Source organism: Manis pentadactyla, chromosome 2 (genome assembly GCF_030020395.1).
Source record: "Manis pentadactyla isolate mManPen7 chromosome 2, mManPen7.hap1, whole genome shotgun sequence".
NCBI lineage: Eukaryota > Metazoa > Chordata > Mammalia > Pholidota > Manidae > Manis > Manis pentadactyla.
In genome coordinates this window covers 673,770-697,033 of record NC_080020.1, presented here as the reverse complement: position 1 = coordinate 697,033, position 23,264 = coordinate 673,770, and the positions used below count along the sequence as shown (strand labels likewise).

Here is a 23,264-nt window from a genome sequence, read left to right as displayed (position 1 = left end):
ACCCCTCCCTGACATTCCCTGCATCTGGGGCTTCACACCAGCCTTGCCCGTGCTGCCCCCCACTGTCTGGTGCTCATCAGACTGGCCTTCCTCCCAGAACTGGCAAACTGCCACGGCCCTACAGTGCTTCCTCCCCAGCAGCAGGTGCGCCTCGTTGAAGGTCCATTCCAAAGGGAATGCGATGCCAAGTCTCAGGCTATGGCAAGCTCAGGTTCCTCTTTCTAGAATATTCTAGAATTCATTTATTTTCTCAAGGCATGTTTACTGAGCATCTACTGTGTGCCAGGCACTGTTGTATACAGTGACGAATAAGAGTTTCTGACTTCCTAGAACTTAAAATCTAGTTGGGGAGATTGTCCACAAACAAACACTTTAGATGAAGCCAAGTAGCTGAGTGCAGGAGGACAGACCCATGTGCAGTGTGGGTATAACGAGAGGTTCCCAAGGCAGCAGCCAGAAGCATTTGCCATCGACTGAATAAATTTGCACGCACCATTCTGTTGCCCTAAACACTGCCAGCATCTCCACCCCCCAGAATCCCCAGGAGGCTAGCAGTGACTGCTTGCAGGCTGCAGGTCAGGGAATTTGGTCCTGGAGTTTGGGTGGAGACTCGTAACCTCATGCGCACAAAGTGGAACAAACTCCTTAGGGGGGTGAATAGACTCCTTGTTTGCATTTCTAAAGCCCCTCACTGTGGCACTGAACAGTTCAGGGGTTCGGTACTCAGTCTATCACGCAGACCCACATGATCAAGCGGCATAAAACCCAGAAGAGACGGTGGATCAGGTGGCAGCAAGGACATGCCCGGGCACGGGGTGACGCTGCGAAGGAAGACTCGGTCGGACAGCAGGAGGGAAGAGGCTCCAGAGTCGTGAACAGAACCATTGCACCCAAGGGCCCACCTCGCCCCATGGAGCTGCACGGGCTTCCCAGGGAGCCTGAAATAAACGCTTTCAGAGTGGCCCCCAGATTCCTTCCCGGGAGAGTCTATTCATCCGGAATGCAATGAATAACCTGCCTTCATCTCCTTTCTTACAACTCTCTTTTTAAACAAGGTCCTCAAACCTCTGAACTAATGAGAAATTTGAAGCAATCTCCTCTATCTCTGCCAACACTTGAGATAAAACCTCAGACTTTCTCAACTCTTAGTAACTCTATGATTTTGACAAGGCCTTTGACCTACAACTCTGGGTTGTGGAAGTGGCAAGGCCGACCCCAGTGCAGCCCCGCACTGATGTCACAGTCCAGTGCCGGGCTGGGATAGGGGGACTCTGGTGGCAATGAGGTGACATGCAGCTCCTGACATAGGGGGTCCAAACTGCATTCATAATACAGGTTAAAAGGTTCTCCTCTCTCAGCCTGCATTCAATTCCCCCGTAATGGAAAAATGAGTATTGGCTGAAGTGGTTAAGCCAAAACTTGTATTTTCATTTGACAGGGGAGAGCAACATGGAATCTTTCTGAGCCATAAGTACTCTTGGGCTTTGGCAAAAAGCACGGCTTTGCTGTGACTCTCCTTATTTGACTGCACTATCAATTTTCATCATCTGTTGCAGAAACAATGTCAGGGATCTGGACGTGTGATTCGTATTCTTGGGCCCAGGATATTATTGAGGAAGGAATCACACAGGAAGTAAGGCACCTACTTTAACACCTTGCATTTCTTCCGCTTGGAAGTGGGACTTTCATCTTAACTTTAAACATATTTCTAAGCTTTATTCTCAAACAAACCTCTGCACTGGAAGAGGAGGGGGAAGGAAGGGCGAAACTTTAATCAGAGTGATGATAAAGACACTAAATCATGATCATGACACAGTTTAACGGAAATTCTGGAAGGGGACCTGGGGGTCGATATGTCATTAGTCTGAGAAGGGATAAATACCACTAGAAACACTCAAACATACAAACACAGGTGCCTAAGTCCTTGGGTCTATAATGATTTTGAAAGTTTATGAGAAGTAACACAGATCAGATGCACAGCAAGTCCAATGCTTGATAACGTACACAGACACTTTGTATATGAACGTTTAAGGGTTTATAAAATGACTGAAGAGACTCTAGTATTTTATACAGAGCCCTTTTGTCACTTAGTCATCTCTAGTATTTCTAAACCATATTATAGCTTGTCATTTTCATCAGCAGCAAAATCGTCCTGAGGAAGCCGGGACTTCAACAAGCTGCTGCCGATCTGGAGAGGACGCAGCAGGGCCTGCAAACAGCGGGAGTGGGATTTTCATCTGTTTTAAGAAGTAAAATACATCTTAGGAGCAAAATATCACCATAAATATCATAACAAAACAGAAGAGGAGGTCTGGTAACCCAAACCTGTCCCAAGATTTGTTCACCAAGGGACCCCAGGCCTCTCAGTCTTAGACTGGAGCCAGCGGGAGGAATCCTCACAATGATGGTAACTCAGATTTTACAAAGGAGTTTATGCCGGCAGGATGTTGAGAAACCAGACAACCGACCAACAGCTAGTACAACTGCTCTAGGAAAAACCCTGCCTGGGTGCTTATGAAAAATACCCTGAATGCCACAGAAAAGGTTGGGTGACCTCTGGCCCTGACCTTGCTCATGGAGAAACCAGCAGTGCAGGAATCGGAGCCTGTGGATTTTCTATGGCCACAAGTGCAGAGAATGTTCAAATGCTTTGCCAGTTTGAATATGATCCTGAGACGCTCCTGGTCTTTGTCCCCATGCTTCCTGAACTCTGTACTCTACAGCCCATCTGCAGCACAGGCGAGCTTCCTGGATGTGACCAGAAAGGTAGGGATGGGGGAGGCACTTAGTCCAGCCCCTCATTTCACAGACAAGTAAAGGTCACTTGTCCGTGTTGACCAGTTAGTCAGTAGCAGGTCTAGAAAGGAAGCGAGCACCCCCCGCCCCCCAGCGCAGGGCTCTCCCGGAGCTGTGAGATGGCTGCTCCTGCTGATGTTCCCGAGGACTGCAAAGTGGGAGGAGACACGCTCTCCCCTGGAGCTCACGGCTTAGGTGAGGAGGCAAGACATTCATACATGAGAAATGTAAGAACATAAAATGGGAGATAAGCTCTAAACGATGTGGCAGATGAATTTCAGAGGGAATTATCAAAGCTCCCCTTTCCCCCAGTTTTCCTACTGCCTGTGGCCCCCAACCTACACAGCCTGGGTTGTCCATTGATTCAGGGATGGTGGGGGCAGATACAACCATTAATCAAGTTTCTGAATTCGTTATTTTTTTCAGACCACAGTAGAGGAAAACGTCTGGAAGGCTAAGGCTCTCCATTGCAAGGGCTGAGGTTCTGGAGACAGTCCTTCTGAGCCCAGAAAGGCTAAAACCCCAGAGCAGAGGGCTCACCCATGAGTCGGAGCGCGGAAGGACAGATGGCCCCGTAAGGGCGGCTTCTCCAGCTCTGGTTGGGGCTTCTGGTGGGCGGAGGAAGCCTGGGAGGGATCTGACCAGTGCGCGAATGCCAGGTTTCTGAGAAAGGCTCAAGCACTGAGCTTCTGGGCTGAGCCTGCAGGGGTGGGGACCCCAGGGTGGAGCCGACCTGTGTCCTCTCGTGTCAGGGGGTCAGGGAGGCAGCTCGAGCTTGAAGTTCAGCTCTGTAGCTGAGCGTGTTACTGTGCAAGTTCACACTCGGATGGGAGGTCCTTATGAGCGCTCTCAACAGACAGTACAGACTGTTACGATCCAACCGACGGTGACCCTTAAGCACGCCGTCCCCTCCACTGCCAACTGGGTCTGGGTTATCAGCGGCCCCACATGTTCCAGCCTCACTCTGCCCAAGGCTGAGGCAGTGAGATATTAAATGTGGAATCACAGAGGAAGCCCAGTTCTCCCCACGACAGACACAGGAAAGGCTTCTCGTCATAACGTGCTTCACGGAAGGACAGGGAAGTGCTCCCAGCACAGCCAGCACAGCACAGCCTCACCGCCTTTTGTGCTAATGATGTCAAAGATGCCAGGGTGAGACCAAAATACAAGGAGCGACAGCAGATGGAATATTCTTTCCCTTCCATAACCAGTGTGTCGGACCAAACAGAGGTTTAATAAATGTGGAGGAGGGAGGGGTCTACAGAAAAGGAAGGAAGGCTGACTGGACCCTCTGCTTTCCACATCAGCTCTGGAAATTATGACCTTTGGCGGGTATGACCAGGCTTTTTGCACAGTGTTCCCCAAATGCTTCCAACTCATCATCTTGCCAGGGTTAATGGCTACAGTACTGATCTTGAATAAAGACAGAAATTGTCTTCTGGAGTGGGAAATACTTTTCCATAAAGCCTGCCTGATGCTTTGCTGTGGTCGTCCTGGCGGCCGAGGTCCCGGTGCAGGTGCATCAACGCCGACCCTCTAATGGGAGCCATGGAGAGAGGTCACCACCAGGAGCACAGGGGTGGGGCGGGTCTACGTCCTTGGTCCTGGTTCTCAGCCTCCGAAACCCGAGTCTCCCCGTCATCACCCATCTCCAGGGCGCTTGCCCGCCATCAGCGTGTATGCACATAGTGCACATGTGTGTGTCCATCCATACCATCTTTATTCATAAGATCACTGTGTCATGAGCCCCTGGCACTGTCACCCACACCTGTGGAGAGTGAAATGGCACCTTAGGGGAATGACCTGGCAATAGGAATCCCCAGCCTTAAAAGGCAAGTAGCACCTTGCATCTCAGAAATTTCACTTGGAGGAATTTATCCTCAGGAAGTAATGAGGGATATGCACAAAGACTTAGTAGAAAAATGTTACTGGCAATACTGTTTTTAACAGGGAAAAGGTGATATAACCTGTAGGGCCAACCTCAGGGCGCTGGAGGAAGGATGGGGCAGTAGCACAAAGGAATAGTGTGCAGATGTTCAAACTGTGGTAGAAATAAGTCCACTGGTATATGCAGAAGTTCACGATATACTTAGTGACAAAATCAGGCTGTGAAATGATACACGTTGGGCGATCATATACATCTACAGGAATATAGATGCTCAGAAAACAATGAAGGCAGATACCAAATGGTGACTCGTGGTTTCTGGAAGTAGGAATCTGAGTTTTACTGTTTCGGCTCTTCTGATTTGCAGCAGTTTTGTATTCTTTTATACTAACTATGTGTTGTTTGAGTGATGGTAATTATTTCTAAATCGAGAAAGGCCCCCGTCATGCCAGGGGAACGTGCGGTGAAGCCGCTCACGTCGCCTCTTCCGAGGGGCCCGGGGAGGGCCGACTCCTGCGCATCCCATCTGTGCCCTCCTCACACAGCGTGCTAAGTGCCCCTGGGCTCAAGCCCGCAGCACACAGCGCTCGCGGCCACCTCTCCGCAGCCTCAGGCAGAATTCCTCTGGGAGCTGCCCAGGCCCTCGCACTGCTGACCGATTTTACCACATGTGCTTTGAGGAGCGTGGAGGGGCCTGGAGCCCGGAGGCAGAGCTGTTGTCACTGGAAGGTTCGGGGGGCGGGGCAAGGGGTTAGTGCCTGCACCTGAGGTTTGAGAAGGACCCATTTTAGGGCAAATAGAGAAGGTTCTCAGACAGAGAGAACTAACCAGTTCTCCAGCCACCTCCTATTGGCTCTGTCCTGGGGCTAGAGATCCTCAAGAAACGTTCCCCTGCTCTAAAAACCTCAGTCCTGTGCTCCCAGTATTGTTTAAGAGCGATTCTCTAAGTATGATCACAATCTTTATGTGACAGGGAACAGTCATACATGATGGGTCTGTCTCATCAGTATTACAGGGCCCGGTTGACTTTTCATTGGTGTGATTATTGTTTTTCTTTTATCCTATTTATAAAATGTCCCTTAAGAATGCAAACTGTACCTAGAGGCTTAATGATCTTCTAACCAGGTTTCTGGAAAAACAAAGACTCTACAATTCTGAGAGTATAAATTAAACTCATCTCCCTTAGGAAGTGTTATGATTTACACACTCCTGGGTGTAGTGCTGTGGTTAGGCCTGCAGAAAACATAATGGAAAAGTTGTGCCAAATGGACCAGTGGCCACTAGAAGAAATTTCTCAGCACAAACCAGACCGTCCACTGAAGAAGCCTCATCAGCCATACCCGCCAGCGCGGAAGGCAACATCGGACACGGTCGGTGGGAACACAATTTCCAGATCCACGTGGGGGGAAAACCCGACACCCAGTGGTCCACATGCCCGATGCCAGAACCGGGACTGAGGACCTAGGCCCGCCCCAGCCCTGGGCTCCTGGGGGTGACCTCTCTCCTCCCGCTGGGAGCCTGCGGAAGTGGCCCTGCCCCCCGGGGGAAAGACACTCATGAAGCAGACTGGTGTTCTCGGAGGAAGCATTCCTACCAACTGTGGGCGAATAGACTGCAACCCCCACTCGCCCCAAGGAAGCATCTGTGCCTCTGCAAACTCAGGAATAGTGGGTAGAGGAGCATCATGTGAACACTGAGTACGGACCTCTCACAGACACAGAAAAGCCCATTTCCAACAGCAAGTGGTTAGAACCAGTGCTCAGGTTCCAACCGGGAATCGGGACTCATTCAAACACAAGCCTTCAGCGGGGAGGCTGACCAACACCCGCGGGACAAGGAGGTGCAGGAGCGGACCCCGGGTCCCGGGCCCACCAGCTCCCTGGCCCCGCCGGCCACAGAGGGAGGAGGCACTCAGTCAGCCCGGGCAGGCTGAGTCGTTCAGGGTAGGCGGGAAACTCATCAGCCTCTCTGCTCAGTCCTCGGCGCGATTATAAATTCGGGGGAAACACTGCTTTTAGAATCTACTTGGAAGAAACTTTTTATTATTTCAGCACTGTTGAGCTATGTTTGAGGGGATAGATTTATAACTGTAGACTTTAAAAATTATTTTTTTCTTTTTAGAAAGGGTCCACTCTGTTACCTTTCGCTGACTGCTTAAGGGGCCTTCTCCTTAATATGGGTGTGGCCAGGATTTATGTTCCTAGCTGAGAGGAGAGGCGGACCAGAAAATATACTGGGCAGAGACAGCCAGGGTGCCACCACTGTCCACTTACCCTTTCTGCCTGCCCAGGACAAGGATGTGATGGCTGTGGTGAAGGCAGCCATTCTGTAACTCTGCGGTCACCCTGAGGTTGGAGCCAAAAGCCAAGGGTGGTGTAGCAGAACGATGGAGACGGCTTTTCTACACCAGACCTGCATACCTCCTCTGGACGCTTTTTTAATGTTAGAGTCATTATTGTTTAAGTTACTATTTTTTCCTCTATTATTTATAGCCCAATACATTTCCTCACTGAAATATGAAACACACACACACACATATATAGATACACCTTCACTCACCAAGAGGCCCCAACACCAAAGAGTGAGGCAGGAGTCACAAACACTTAGAGAGAAAGAAAAGCAATAAAAAGCTATTGATCCCAGTAGCACTAAGAGAAATTCTAACTCAGAGATCGCAATTAAAATAATGGAGAGAAAACATCCCGAACCAAATTACCAGTGTTGCTGACAAGAGAGGTGCTTTGCTGTGACCCAGAGGATGCATTTGAGAGCTACAAATTGAGCGAAGGCTTCAGGCAAGTATTTTATAAAAATCATTCGTAAAGAAATGCAGTGTCTGGGCAAACCGAGTGGAATGAAGATGGCGGCAGAGAGAGTTCAAGAGAGCGTTCTCTGGTTCCAGGAACGCAAAGGCTTCAGGGAGGGACTGCCGATCACTGGAGCATTTCCCCCCATTATTCCTAATGGTTCTTAATAACGAGGGGGCAATGTTGGGTCTCCAGTTGGCGGAAGTGATCAGAAAGTGCTCACTTCAGTTGTACTAATAACTAAGTAGAATTTGACACTGAATTACAATTCCAGATATACTGCTTCCTGCACAGCCTCGTACTGCAAAGGAAAACTAAGCCATAACTGCAGTGAGCCACCCAATTAGGTGTCTTTCCACTTGGGCGCCGTTTAGAACTGAGAGCTTAACAGGATTGTGAGACAGGATGAGACAACTCAGCATTTACTGATTAAAAAATCCAGGGCTTTTGTTGTAAGACAAGCCTTTGTTGTTTTAAAATGAGTGTTTAATCAATCTGAACGGCTTTGGTCATTTATACAGTGATCTTAATCACTGTCAATTGTCCCTAGATATAAGGTCTAATTTCCCATGAATAGGTTTACTTGTGATTTAGTATTTAATATAGGCACCTTTTTCTGCGCTCAGAGTGCATTTGTAAACATATTCACAACCCTTTCTTCTCTGACCACATACAACAATCACCCATGCTATCTGTCTGCAGACACAGAAACACAAGGGAAGGGATTTGCCCAGCAGAGGAGCTGGGGCCCTGGAGTCAATGAATGTACACTGAGCTGTGAGCCTGCGGGCAGCAGATGCTTGAAAAATGTTTGTTGAATGAATGAATGACCTCAGATTCGTCAGAGAAGGTATTTGGAAACACCCATGCTAATAGAGCCTGGGGTAGTTCCTCCAGGCTGAATTTCCTTGAGGACAATAGTGGCATGTCTAGTCCTGAAGTCAAGGCACCATCAAATTCTCCAGGAAAAGCCTCCACCGCTAGGGTGAGAGGACTGTGTCCCACATCCTCCGGCAGGGATGCCTTCAGTGACCATTCCAGCGCCGTTCCTTGGCCGGCCTTATCTGACTGACCCCCCGGGACCGGGCAGACGACGCTGAAGGACATATAAGCCGTACTTACTGCTGGTAGAGGACACATGGCTGTAGTCGGACCTGAAACACAAAACCTGAGCGTTAGTGGGACTAGACACGACTTTTTTCCCAGACAAGTTCTTCAAGCTGGAATTTTAAACAGTCAGTGGTAAGAAGCACTTAACAGGTAAAGAAATGCCAGAAAAACAGAGGGGGGGGCGGAAGATGGCGGCGTGAGTAGAGCAGCGGAAATCTCCTCCCAAAACAACATATATCTATGAAAATATAACAAAGACAACCCTTCCTAGAATAAAGACCAGAGGACACAGGACAATATCCAGACCACATCCGCACCTGAGAGAACCCAGCGCCTCGCGAAGGGGGTAAGATACAAGCCCCGGCCCCGCGGGAGCCGAGCGCCCCTCCCCCCAGCTCCCGGCGGGAGAAGAGCAGGCAGAGCGGGAGGGAGACGGAGCCCAGGGCTGCCGAACACCCAGCCCCCGCCATCCAGGCCAGAGGGCAGACACAGTGCGTGCCCAGGGGGCCCTGGATGCTAGGGAAACAGGGCAGCAAGAACAGTGAGCAGGCACTGGAGGCTGGGCAACAGAGGACATAAGAAAAGCGCGCGACCATTTTTTTTTTTTTTTTTTTTGCTTTTTTGCTGCTTTGTTTTGGCGAGCGCTGTTTGGAAGTCTTAAAGGGACAGGGACCCCAATATTAGGGAAACAGGGCAGAAAGACCGGTGAGCAGAGGCCTGAGGCTGGCACCGGAGAATAAAGAAAAACGAACGACCACCTTTTTTTTTTTTTTAAATAAAAATTTTTTTTTTTTTTTAATTAAAAGAATTTTTTTTCTTGTTTTTTTTTGTGGTCGTTGTTTTGTTTTGGCGGGTGCTTTTTGGAAGTCTTAAAGGGGCAGGGAGGGCCACTTAATCCAGAGGTAGGGAATCCGGGACCTCTGGGCACCGTAACCCCTGGGCTGCAGGGAGCAGGGAGGCCCCTTACGGAGATAAATAGCCTCCCAGCAGCTCCTGCTCCAACGCGACTCCACCATTTTGGAGTAGCTGCCCGAGCCAGGCCACGCCCACAGCAACAGCGGAGATTAACTCCATAGCAGCCGGGCAGGAAGCAGGAACCCTGTCTGCGCGCAGCTGCGCAGCACAAGCCACTAGAGGCCGCTGTTCTCCCAGGGGAGGAGGGCCACAAACCAACAAGAAGGGAAGTCCTTCCAGCCGTCACTCGTCCCAGTTCTGCAGACTATTCCTATCATCATGAAAAGGCAAAGCTACAGGCAGACAAAGATCACAGAGACAACACCAGAGAAGGAGACAGACCTAACCAGTCTCCCTGACAAAGAATTCAAAATAAGAATCATAAACATGCTGACAGAGATGCAGAGAAATACGCAAGAAAAATGGGATGAAGTCCGGAAAGAGATCACAGATGCCAGAAAGGAGATCGCAGAAATGAAACAAACTCTGGAAGGGTTTATAAGCAGAATGGATAGAATGCAAGAGGCCATTGATGGAATTGAAATCAGAGAACAGGAACGCATGGAAGCTGACATAGAGAGAGACAAAAGGATCTCCAGGAATGAAACAATATTAAGAGAACTGTGTGACCAATCTAAAAGGAGCAATATCCGTATTATAGGGGTCCCAGAAGAAGAAGAGAGAGGCAAAGAGATGGAAAGTATCTTAGAAGAAATAATTGCTGAAAACTTCCCCACACTGGGGGAGGAAGTAATCAAACAGACCACGGAAATACACAGAACCCCCAACAGAAAGGATCCAAGAAGGGCAACACCAAGACACATAATAATTAAAATGGCAAAGATCAAGGACAAGGAAAGAGTGTTAAAGGCAGCTAGAGAGAAAAAGGTCACCTATAAAGGGAAACCCATCAGGCTAACGTCAGATTTCTCAACAGAAACCCTACAAGCCAGAAGAGAATGGCATGATATATTTAATACAATGAAACAGAAGGGCCTTGAACCAAGGATACTGTATCCAGCACGACTATCATTCAAATATGACGGTGGGATTAAACAATTCCCAGACAAACAAAAGCTGAGGGAATTTGCTTTCCACAAACCACCTCTACAGAACATCTTACAGGGACTGCTCTAGATGGGAGCACTCCTAGAAGGAGCACAGCACAAAACACCCAACATATGAAGAATCGAGGAGGAGGAACAAGAAGGGAGAGAAGAAAAGAATCTCCAGACAGTGTATATAACAGCTCAATAAGCGAGCTAAGTTAGGCAGTAAGATACTAAAGAGGCTAACCTTGAACCTTTGGTAACCACGAATTTAAAGCCTGCAATGGCAATAAGTACATATCTTTCAATAGTCACCCTAAATGTTAATGGGTTGAATGCACCAATCAAAAGACACAGAGTAACAGAATGGATAAAAAAGCAAGACCCATCTATATGCTGCTTACAAGAAACTCACCTCAAACCCAAAGACATGTACAGACTAAAAGTCAAGGGATGGAAAAACATATTTCAAGCAAACAACAGTGAGAAGAAAGCAGGGGTTGCAGTACTAATATCAGACAAAATAGACTTCAAAACAAAGAAAGTAACAAGAGATAAAGAAGGACACTACATAATGATAAAGGGCTCAGTCAAACAAGAGGATATAACCATTCTAAATATATATGCACCCAACACAGGAGCACCAGCATATGTGAAACAAATACTAACAGAACTAAAGGGGGATATAGACTGCAATGCATTCATTCTAGGAGACTTCAACACACCACTCACCCCAAAGGATAGATCCACTGGGCAGAAAATAAGTAAGGACACGGAAGCACTGAACAACACAGTAGAGCAGATGGACCTAATAGACATCTATAGAACTCTACATCCAAAAGCAGCAGGATATACATTCTTCTCAAGTGCACATGGAACATTCTCCAGAATAGACCACATACTAGGCCACATAAAGAGCCTCAGAAAATTCCAAAAGATTGAAATCCTACCAACCAACTTTTCAGACCACAAAGGCATAAAACTAGAAATAAACTGTACAAAGAAAGCAAAGAGGCTCACAAACACATGGAGGCTTAACAACACGCTCCTAAATAATCAATGGATCAATGACCAAATCAAAATGGAGATCCAGCAATATATGGAAACAAATGACAACAACAACACTAAGCCCCAACTTCTGTGGGACACAGCAAAAGCAGTCTTAAGAGGAAAGTATATAGCAATCCAAGCATATTTAAAAAAGGAAGAGCAATCCCAAATGAATGGTCTAATGTCACAATTATCGAAATTGGAAAAAGAAGAACAGATGAGGCCTAAGGTCAGCAGAAGGAGGGACATAATAAAGATCAGAGAAGAAATAAATAAAATTGAGAAGAATAAAACAATAGCAAAAATCAATGAAACCAAGAGCTGGTTCTTCGAGAAAATAAACAAAATAGATAAGCCTCTAGCCAGACTTATTAAGAAGAAAAGAGAGTCAACACAAATCAACAGTATCAGAAACGAGAAAGGAAAAATCACGACGGACCCCACGGAAATGCAAAGAATTATTGGAGAATACTATGAAAACCTATATGCTAACAAGCTGGGAAACCTAGGAGAAATGGACAACTTCCTAGAAAAATATAACCTTCCAAGATTGACCCAGGAAGAAACAGAAAATCTAAACAGACCAATTACCAGCAATGAAATTGAAGAGGTAATCAAAAAACTACCAAAGAACAAAACCCCCGGGCCAGATGGATTTACCTCGGAATTTTATCAGACATACAGGGAAGACATAATACCCATTCTCCTTAAAGTTTTCCAAAAAATAGAGGAGGAGGGGATACTCCCAAACTCATTCTATGAAGCTAACATCACCCTAATACCAAAACCAGGCAAAGATCCCACCAAAAAAGAAAACTACAGACCAATATCCCTGATGAACGTAGATGCAAAAATACTCAACAAAATATTAGCAAACCGAATTCAAAAATACATCAAAAGGATCATACACCATGACCAAGTGGGATTCATTCCAGGGATGCAAGGATGGTACAACATTCGAAAGTCCATCAACATCATCCACCACATCAACAAAAAGAAAGACAAAAACCACATGATCATCTCCATAGATGCTGAAAAAGCATTTGACAAAGTTCAACATCCATTCATGTTAAAAACTCTCAGCAAAATGGGAATAGAGGGCAAGTACCTCAACATAATAAAGGCCATCTATGATAAACCCACAGCCAACATTATATTGAACAGCGAGAAGCTGAAAGCATTTCCGCTGAGATCGGGAACTAGACAGGGATGCCCACTCTCCCCACTGTTATTTAACATAGTACTGGAGGTCCTAGCCACGGCAATCAGACAAAATAAAGAAATACAAGGAATCCAGATTGGTAAAGAAGAAGTTAAACTGTCACTATTTGCAGATGACATGATACTGTACATAAAAAACCCTAAAGACTCCACCCCAAAACTACTAGAACTGATATCGGAATACAGCAAAGTTGCAGGATACAAAATCAACACACAGAAATCTGTGGCTTTCCTATATACTAACAATGAACCAACAGAGAGAGAAATCAGGAAAACAACTCCATTCACAATTGCATCAAAAAAAATAAAATACCTAGGAATAAACCTAACCAAAGAAGTGAAAGACTTATACTCTGAAAACTACAAGTCACTCTTAAGAGAAATTAAAGGGGACACTAACAGATGGAAACTCATCCCATGCTCGTGGCTAGGAAGAATTAATATCGTCAAAATGGCCATCCTGCCCAAAGCAATATACAGATTTGATGCAATCCCTATGAAACTACCAGCAACATTCTTCAATGAACTGGAACAAATAATTCAAAAATTCATATGGAAACACCAAAGACCCCGAATAGCCAAAGCAATCCTGAGAAAGAAGAATAAAGTAGGGGGGATCTCACTCCCCAACTTCAAGCTCTACTATAAAGCCATAGTAATCAAGACAATTTGGTACTGGCACAAGAGCAGAGCCACAGACCAATGGAACAGACTAGAGAATCCAGACATTAACCCAGACATATATGGTCAATTAATATTTGATAAAGGAGCCATGGACATACAATGGCGAAATGACAGTCTCTTCAACAGGTGGTGCTGGCAAAACTGGACAGCTACATGTAGGAGAATGAAACTGGACCATTGTCTAACCCCATATACAAAAGTAAACTCAAAATGGATCAAAGACCTGAATGTAAGCCATGAAACCATTAAACTCCTGGAAGAAAACATAGGCGAAAACCTCTTAGACATAAACATGAGTGACCTCTTCTTGAACATATCTCCCCGGGCAAGGAAAACAACAGCAAAAATGAGTAAGTGGGACTATATTAAGCTGAAAAGCTTCTGTACAGCAAAAGACACCATCAATAGAACAAGAAGGATCCCTACAGTATGGGAGAATATATTTGAAAATGACACATCCGATAAAGGCTTGACGTCCAGAATATATAAGGAGCTCTCACGCCTCAACAAACAAAAAACAAATAACCCAATTAAAAAATGGGCAGAGGAACTGAACAGACAGTTCTCCAAAAAAGAAATACAGATGGCCAACAGACACATGAAAAGATGCTCCACATCGCTAATTATCAGGGAAATGCAAATTAAAACTACAATGAGGTATCACCTCACACCAGTAAGGATGGCTGCCATCCAAAAGACAAACAACAACAAATGTTGGCGAGGCTGTGGAGAAAGGGGAACCCTCCTACACTGCTGGTGGGAATGTAAGTTAGTTCAACCATTGTGGAAAGCAGTATGGAGGTACATCAAAATGCTCAAAACAGACTTACCATTTGACCCAGGAATTCCACTCCTAGGAATTTACCCTAAGAATGCAGCAATCAAGTTTGAGAAAGACAGATGCACCCCTATGTTTATTGCAGCACTATTTACAATAGCCAAGAATTGGAAGCAACCTAAATGTCCATCAATAGATGAATGGATAAAGAAGATGTGGTACATATACACAATGGAATACTACTCAGCTATAAGAAAAGGGCAAATCCAATCATTTGCAGCAACATGGATGGAGCTGGAGGGTATTATGCTCAGTGAAACAAGCCAAGCGGAGAAAGAGAAATACCAAATGATTTCACTTATCTGTGGAATATAAGAACAAAGGAACAAAATAGCAGCAGAATCACAGAACTCAAGAATGGACTAACAGGTACCAAAGGGAAAGGGACTGGGGAGGATGGGTGGGTAGGGAGGGATAAGGGGGGGAGAAGTAGGGGAGTATTAAGATTAACATGCATGGGGGGGTAGGAGAAAAGGGAGGGCTGTACAACACAGAGAAGGCAAGTAGTGATTCTACAACATTTTGCTATGCTGATGGACAGTGACTGTAAAGGGGTTTATAGGGGAGACCTGGTATAGGGGAGAGCCTAGTAAACATAATATTCGTCATGTAAGTGTAGATTAGTGATAGCAAAAAAAAAAAAAAAAAAAAAAAAAAAAAGGGCAGTTCCTGTGTGGTAACCTCCAACGAGTTCTACACAAGGGTATAAAGGGCATATAAAAGTGTAGGCAAAGGGTCTGTTTGTGTTTATACAGAGGATCAAAGCCTAATTGGGCTACCCCGAAAATGAACTAAGATACGATATGAAAAAGAACTTCCAACATCTGCACCCTCTGGAAGACTCATGCCAGAAGAGGATCATCAAAAAACCCCAACAAAGATCCACGCACTGCTACAGCTGTAGATGCACTCATCCCACCAGTTCCTGGACCTGCCATGGGAATGAGGAAGGAGATATCTAAGCTGGCCTGTGCATACAGTAAAACAACAAAATTTGACTGGATCTATACTGTTGGAACTCAACCAAGAATTTGGAGAAGTGCAAATTGTAGCGCTCCAAAGTCTTACAACTACAAACTATTTATTGTTAAAAGAACATATGGCATGTGAACAGTCCCCAGGAATGGGTTGTTTTAATTTGTCTGATTTCTCTCAGACTGTTCAAGTTCATTTGGACAATATCCACCATATCATAGATAAGTTTTCACAAATGCCTAAGGTGCCTAACTGGTTTTCTTGGTTTCACTGCAGATGGCTGGTAATTACAGATATGCTTTGGTTATGTAACTATACTCCTATTATGTTAATGTGTGTGTGCAATTTAAGTAGTAGCTTAAAACCTATACATGCTGAAGTTACTCTACAAGAAGATATATCAAAGAAATAATCAATCTTCCCATGTTTTCTTCCGCCTGCTACTTCTATAGCTTTTCTTCTTCCTTCCTAATTACAACCCTTAAATAGAATTCGTGCCTCATATCAAATTTACCGAGTATCATAATTCTTCCAAGTGGTAAAGATACCTCAAGACAAATGCTGGGCATAGAAGCCACAGGGCATAAATATGCAAAGAAGTAAAAAGCTAACTTTTTCAAACAATAAGGCTTCTCTCTCACTTACCAACTTCACATTTCCCTGTATGGCCCCGGAAGATGACTGGTTAGCCAGAGACGGGTAAGATTCCTCAAGGGAGGAACAACCTAAGACAGGCACAGTCGCAGGGGGGCCATCAGGTGAGAAATTGGGGATCAACAGAGGTGAGGCTTAGAACCTCACCCCCCCGTTCTGAGAGAAATCTTCTGCATACGTGGATGTTTTATTGCCCTGGTCTAGCTTGGATTAACACATAGTCTACAGGCACACACCTGATCATCTACATTTGCTCTCTTACAACACTAAACTATGTTTTCTACCTTTATCTTGTATCTACCTACCACTTCAGCATTTTATTAAAAATAATAATAATAAAGAGAGAAATGTGGTATCCACATATAAATCAAGTATAAAAACCAAATGAGTATTCATATTTGAACTGACTGTTTATAGTTCATAATGCATGAGCAAAACCGAAAGTTTCTGTGATGACTGCCCTTGTACTGTTCACTATGTAACTTATTCATTATGTAAGAATTTGTTCTACATGTAAAAACTTGTTTGTTATGCCTCAGAAGATTGGAGACTGACAAAAATTAGGCTTGGGGTGGAATAATGATTGTGCATTGAGCATTGACTCCCCTATACAGAATTTTATTGTCGTTAACAACCATTTGAGCAATAAATATGAGAGATGCCCTCACAAAAAAAAAAAAAAAAAAAAAAAAAAAAAAAAAAAAAAGGACAGACTTCCAATGGTAAAATAAATTAGTAACCGGGATGTAATGTATAGCATAAGGAATATAGTCAAGATATTGTAACAGCCTGGTAGGGTGATAGCTGGAACCTAGAATTATGTATATAAATGTTCTACCACTGTGTTGTACACTTGAAACTCATGTAATGTAATACTGTGTGTCAACTACCCTTCAATAAAAAATAATTATTAATATAAAAAAAAAAAAAAAAAAAAAAAAGAAATGCCAGAAATTAAAAACTGCAGTGCTGAGGACGGTTTTGTGTGAAATCAAGTTATGTCTGAATTTGAAAGCAAAACTTTAAAGGTGCTTTAGAAACCAGGGGTCCTTCATCAGAGCCCCGTGAATCTCCCAGAGGGGAGACCAGCTGGGTCCTGAACCATCTACTGTTTTTCTGGGGAGAAGATTGGAAGTTTTCAACAGATTCTCAGGGGGAGTCATGACTCCCTCAAAAGGTGATAACTATTCCAGATGAGCTCTTCCCAGTGTGGCAGCACAGCCCGGAGAGGTTTCTTTGCCGAGGTAAGCACAGGAGGGGTGGACCGTGGCGAGAGAGACAGCCCGGGCCCGTGCTCCACTGTCCAGGTCCTCCGGCCCTCGGGAGCACAGAGGCACAGTGATGGGGGACTGCTGTCAGTCCCACCTGAGAAGAATCCCCGCTGGATGGCAGAATAACATGGCGAGGGCTGTGACCCGGAAAGGGAAAAGGCAGCTTCTACACTGAAGAATCACCGGCTGGCATCCGGCCTGCATGGGCATCACGGGACCGTGGCCAAGGCTCTGCCTGCCTCATCGCCACCAAGCTGCCCTCCTTGTGTGGCTGTTGGGCCTTCCCTTTCTGGCCACATCTGTGGTGCAGAAGCCGCCATCCACCCCCGCCCACCACCGAAGTCATTCTCAGTAGGAAATCAATCTCTCAGGCACACAGGCATTTATTCTGCCAAGGTGGGAGTTAGGGGATCTCATTATGCAAATAAAATGATTAATTACATTTTATTTTATAGATACATACTCCTTTTATTTACTTATTCTCACATTGCTTTTCTTGAATCACCCAATTTTCATTCCACTGAGTTTCTCACCACATTAAAAAGTATATAGAAAACTTTAAAAAATCATAAAAAGCATGCCTCTTACTAGTTAAAATAGTCTACATCTCACAGAAAATGATGCACTGACTTACTGGGAAAGGAATAAAGTGGAAGAAAAATAGCATGTAATTTTCTCTTGTCAAATGAAATACTGTAGCAGTTTTAAAACTAGAAAGAGAAACAACTAACATCTGCATGTCCCTTTATATATTACAAACCGCATCTGCCCAGGTCTAATCCAGTTTCTTACATCAATGATTAGGAAACTAAAGTGATGATCTTGGTAAGGAGATCAGGAGGTGAGGGGCACACAGGGTCTGAAGAGGCGCACAGGGCAGTGGCAGGAGGAGAAGGGGGCAGACGGCTTGGCTGGGGTGTGGCCGCCCGCGGCTGAGGACGGGACGTGGCGGAAGACGACAGGCAGGGTGAGTCCCTGGGGCTTTAAGCTGTCTCTGGGACCAGGCAGGTTACAGCGTTAGGATGACACTTAGAACTGTAACTAAGTAAATGCAGTGACAACTCCGCAGACCTCCACTCTGGTAGATGCAGCAGAAAAACTCCATTACGATGGGATGATCTTAGGGTGGCCAGACTTCAAGTTCATGACAATTCAAATAGGTTCAGTTACAACATGCAGTAGTGCTAACTAGTCATTAAAAATTTGTATTTCCTTTCAGATAGGATTTTCCAAATACTCCTGAGGCAGATGAGTTCCACATACTCACACATTAAGATCTGCATACAGGTGGTTATGTATGTAGAATGAAATTTACATGTGAAACATATTTCTAGAATCTTAAAGCCAACAGAAGTGTTTCAGGACAGGTGCTAGCATAACTGAGGGCTCTGCCACACCCTCCATGTTCTCGCAGCTAAAGGCACCGCCCTGGTCAGTGCCCGTGACTCCCGCCTTACTCCAATTCCTTCCCCAGAAGCAGCCAATCTTCGCAAAGTACAGATCTGACCATGTTCCTCTCTGGATGAAGTTCAAGCTTGACGGTTTACAACACACAGCCCTCCTTCCATGACTGACGGCCTCTGTCCACTCTGCAGTCTCACCCTTCACCCCAACCTCCCTGTTTACCATCAGAGCAGAAATCAGACACCAAGAAGTCACCTTTGATTTCACAATCCTCTCTAGCTCCTGATTCTGTTTAAGCGATTTGTACAGTTGCTGTAATGATGGAGATACAGTTTTAAACTGCCCTTCTCACTCAATGTCATCATAAAATTTGCTACATAGTTCCTATAATTATAATTTTAGGTAAGTGATGCCCTATAGTTATTTGTTATATGATTATTCCTGACTGTTCACTTTTGCAAAACATGTGGCAATGAGCCACTTATAGCCTGATACTTACTTTTTTCTTTAGAAAAATTATCATGAGGGGAGATAGGAACTGAAGCAAGGGATGAACAGTTTTATAGCTCTTAAAATATATTCCAAACAGCCCCAAAAAATTACTTATTGGGAACATTGCCAGAAAGACTTCCACTCCCTCCTGGAGCCACGCTGATCTGACTTCTGCCCCCACGGCTCCCCTGTCAAATACAGATGACCCTTGGACAACATGGGTGTGAACTGTGTGGGTCCACTTATACACAGCTTTTTTTCAATAAACATATTGGAAAAGAATTTTTGGAGATTTGCAATAATTTGAAAACTTTTTTCTTTAGCTTCCCTTATTGTAAGACTATGGTATATATACTACCTATAACATACAAAATACGTGTTCATCGGCTGCTTTTGTTATCGGTAAGGCTTCCGGTCACCAGCAGGCTCTCTGCAGCTAAGTTTTGGGGGAGTGACACGTCGGGCTTGGTGTTTCGTCTGCACGGGGGTCAGCACCTCCTGCAGCGGTCCTGTTAGGGGGTCGGCTGCACCACCACCTCGGCTGCAGGCTCTCCATGTAGAAGAAGCCATTTGTGTCCCTCAACCTGGCTTCTCAGGTGCACGGTCCATCTCTCCTTCCGTTCTCCCGGGGCTTCTAGAGCACCTCACTCTTCCTTGTTTATTCCATGGCTGCTTTTCCCCAGGCTCCGAGGTCAGCTCCTCCTCCTTCACACGGCATGTGAATGTTGCCCTTTCTCAAAGCTGCTCTTAAATAGCACCTGCGTCATGAGTTAATGGAATGCGTGAAGGCTACAGCCGTGCCTGGTGCACAGTAATGCCAGGAAGTGTTTGCTTTACTTTAAGCGGCTGCGATGGACCGCGAGGGCTGCCACTGCCATTTTTAGGTGGACGTTCCCAAGTGCAATGCCACCATGCTGACCTCCTCCCTGACAGACACACTGAAGGCTGGCTCAGCGCCTTTACTTGGCTGTCTCCCAGGATCCCCAATACAACATGTTGAAAATGAAACTTACCGTATCCTGCCCAAACTTGGTTTGGAGAGGATCAGTGGCTACTTTGAGAATCTGATGAAAAATAAGTCTTTTTGCATAAAAATTCACAGGCACACCATTTTTGCATATGCTTTTAAGCAATTCACAGATCCCAAATTAGGGATCCCTGCCTTAACAGATGTGTCACTCGAGCTGAGTCTTGAAAGAGGAGTAGAGTTTCACCTGGTGGACAGGCATGCCAGGTGGAGAGGATCATAGCTGGCAAAGAGGCAAGCCTGACAGAAGGACCCAGAACCTCCCTGCCGGCGAAGCTCGATGCAGGGTGCAAGAATGTTTCTGCTGAAAAACAAGGCACGAGAGAGGGACCCCATGACATCAGGGCTTGTATGACATGCTAAGCTCTGTGCCCTTTATGGATGGCAGAGTCACTGCAAGTTTGAGGGGAGAGGGACATGATCAGATTTGCATTTAAAAAATAACCATAGCATCAAGTGCTTTTTACATGCTTCCTACACAATCTCGACAGGTAGCAGCTGTTTGAAAGGTGGACGGGACCAGAGGGGGCAGGCTCTGGAAAAGCAGGGGAACTGAGCTTTTTGATAACCAAGCTTCAAGGGGTATATGAATAGGTGGCAAATAAAAAGTTAGTAAGTATACATTGAAACTTTTATTTCAATGCATTCTGTTAGCCTAAGGCAATACCTTAGCTACCAAGGCAATCAGAATTCTTTAAATAATCCTGCACGCCTTAGTGATGGAGGCAGGGAGCAGCAGAAGGCTCTGGGGCCAGCATGTCCAGCCGGCCCCTCCCAGGAGCCCTGGAGCTGCCGCGCTTTCCCCCGGGACCCCAGGGTGTTGACCCTTCTGGTCAGGGCTTGTCTCCACTTCTCCCAGAGCCTTTGGGAAAAAGTACCTGTTTAGGTGAGCTCTGCAAAGTGAACAGTAATGGACCTGTTTGTTGTGCTTTATTTAATACAGTTGAAACGAGCTGGTTGATTTTGCTTTGATTCTTTTATTCATCCTCCAGCTCACTAGAGGTACGGGGGAAAAGCCAAGGATCGTCAGTGGAAGTTGATAAATGCCATGTACACACAGTGGGGAAAAGCGAGGGGGTTCAGTGGCTTGGAATCAGGTTACTCCAAGAATCCAACTGGGTTCTGGAGCAAACCATAAATGAAGGCCAGCTTGGATGAAAGGAAAGCCTATTGCCAGGTAGGCGAACGCTTTAGGGCATGAAGTCCCAGATCTGGGCCAGGAGTGGGTGGAGGCTCCGGTCAGGTGAGACCCCTGGGTCTGGACCCTCTTCCTGTCCTCGCAGGGAGATGAGTTTACATCTTCCCAACTTCCCAGGAGCGAGGCTCTCTGCAGCCGCGGTCACCTGCCCCCACCCCCGGGGGTTATTCCAGATGGGAAGACACCCCTTCCTCCTGGGTGGGCTCCACATCCCGGGTGTGGCCCTGACGCTGCACAGGGAAATCCTCTGGCGACAGGGGCCGGCCGCGCCTTTGCAGCGACGTCCACCTCCCAAGACGCTGGCCTTCCGTTCCACTGGGAGAACGGCGTGGTTGGGAGAGGGGTCGGGTCCCTCGCCTCCGGGGGGCTGGGCTACCGGAGGGCGTGGAAGCCGGAGCAGTGCCCGCACCGCAACGCGCGGGGCTCGGCCAACTCTCCGCCTGTCCGCCGGCGAGCGGCTGGGCTGGGCTGGGGCAGGTGCGCCCGGGCCGAGGAAGCCGGAGGCGCTGAGGGGTCTGCGCGAGCACCACAAAGCCGCGAAATGGAAACTGCCACCCTCTCAACAGCGTCCGAGTGGCTGCAGGTGCCGCGTGCCGCCTTCTGGGCCCCGCAGCCCCACGACCGGCCCCGCAGCCCGGAGCCTCGAGAACCCCGTCCCCGCGCAGGCGGCAACGAGCGCAGGGGCGCCCCAGGCCGGCCTCGGAGGGAGCGGCCCTGGGGGTGCGGCCCGGGCTCGGGCCCCCCGAGGGGTGCAGGGAGAGCGCCCCGCCCCGCCCCCGCCGCCCCGCGCCGCTCACCCGCCGGTCTCGGCGCCCGAGTCCACGCAGTCGTCGTCCTGGCCACCGCCCGCCTTGGGGTCCATGGCGCGCTCCCCGCCGCCCGGCCGGTCCGAGGGAGGCTCCCCCGAGCTGCTCGCCGCCGGCCGCGGGCGGACTCCGCGAGCCCCGCCTCCGCCCCCGCGCCGCGCCCTCTCCCGGCGGCTCCCGGCCCGGCCCAGCCCTCGCCGCTCGGCCGTGGGAGCGAGTGCGCGCGCAGGGGTGTGTGTGCAGGGGGCGGGGCGTGTGCAGGGGGCGGGGCCGTGCGCGCGCGGGGCTGTGCATAGGAGCGAGGGCACGTGCGCGCAAGCCTGTGTGTGTGTGCGCACGGGGTGGGGCGTGCGCCTGTGTGCGAGGGCCGAGGGTGTGTGCGCAGGTGGCAGTGCGCCAGCATGTGTGAGCTGCTTGCTGCGCGCCTGTGTGCAGTGAGAGCATGAACCGGCGAGGTGTGTAAGGTCGCGCGCGCCTGTGCTGTGGGGTGACGTCGGTGGGTCGGTGAGGCATGTACTTGCTCGTAGTGCACGCTTTGCGTGTGCTGAGCGCGTGTGTCCGTGTGCCCGTCTGCACTTTGTGGCTGCTTTGTGGGCGGGGTGTGAGTGCGCGCGCGCGCGCATGGCAGCCGCCCCTCTTCCCTGGGACCAAGGTCGGTCCGCGATAGGGAACCCGGGATTGCCTTGAGGTTGCCGAGCCTGAGCGTGCGATCGGCACCCAGAAATATCCGACCTCACTGGAGCGCAGGGAGGGGCCCGCTCCTGGCCCACTTCTGGGACCAGCTGGAACATCTACGTGCCTTGTCGTCGCTTCCTCGCGATTCGCGACGCTGAAGCATTAGCGCCTTTGTTAGCACAGGTCTGAGGGGCTTCCCACCCCCCAGCTTGCCAGCTTACAATGGGTGTCATGCATTGTTTTGCTACTTTTAAAAAGGGGGCTTTAAAAATAATGTGAATACCGTTGGATGTGGCTGCAGTCAGGAGCTGTGGCGGTGAGGGGTTGGGGAGACCCCCCACAGCTGCCAGCGTCCTAGGGTGAGTGGT

The 23,264-nt window shown here is 47.5% G+C and overlaps 1 protein-coding gene across 2 annotated transcripts in view; it reads right to left on the bottom strand.

Moving 5' to 3' along the window:
• The window catches only part of FAM124A (family with sequence similarity 124 member A), a 43,789-nt gene extending 21,377 nt beyond the window's left edge, over nucleotides 1-22,412 (bottom strand). For both annotated transcript variants that reach the window (XM_036904844.2, XM_057489206.1), the window contains exons 1-2: nucleotides 22,213-22,412; nucleotides 8,611-8,642 (exon numbers count right to left, since the gene is read on the bottom strand). In XM_036904844.2, the coding sequence (XP_036760739.2) occupies nucleotides 8,611-8,642; nucleotides 22,213-22,277 (97 nt within the window). In that variant the 5' untranslated portion in view covers nucleotides 22,278-22,412. The remainder of the gene's footprint in view (nucleotides 1-8,610; nucleotides 8,643-22,212) is intronic.
• Between the last annotated feature and the right edge of the window lie 852 nt (nucleotides 22,413-23,264).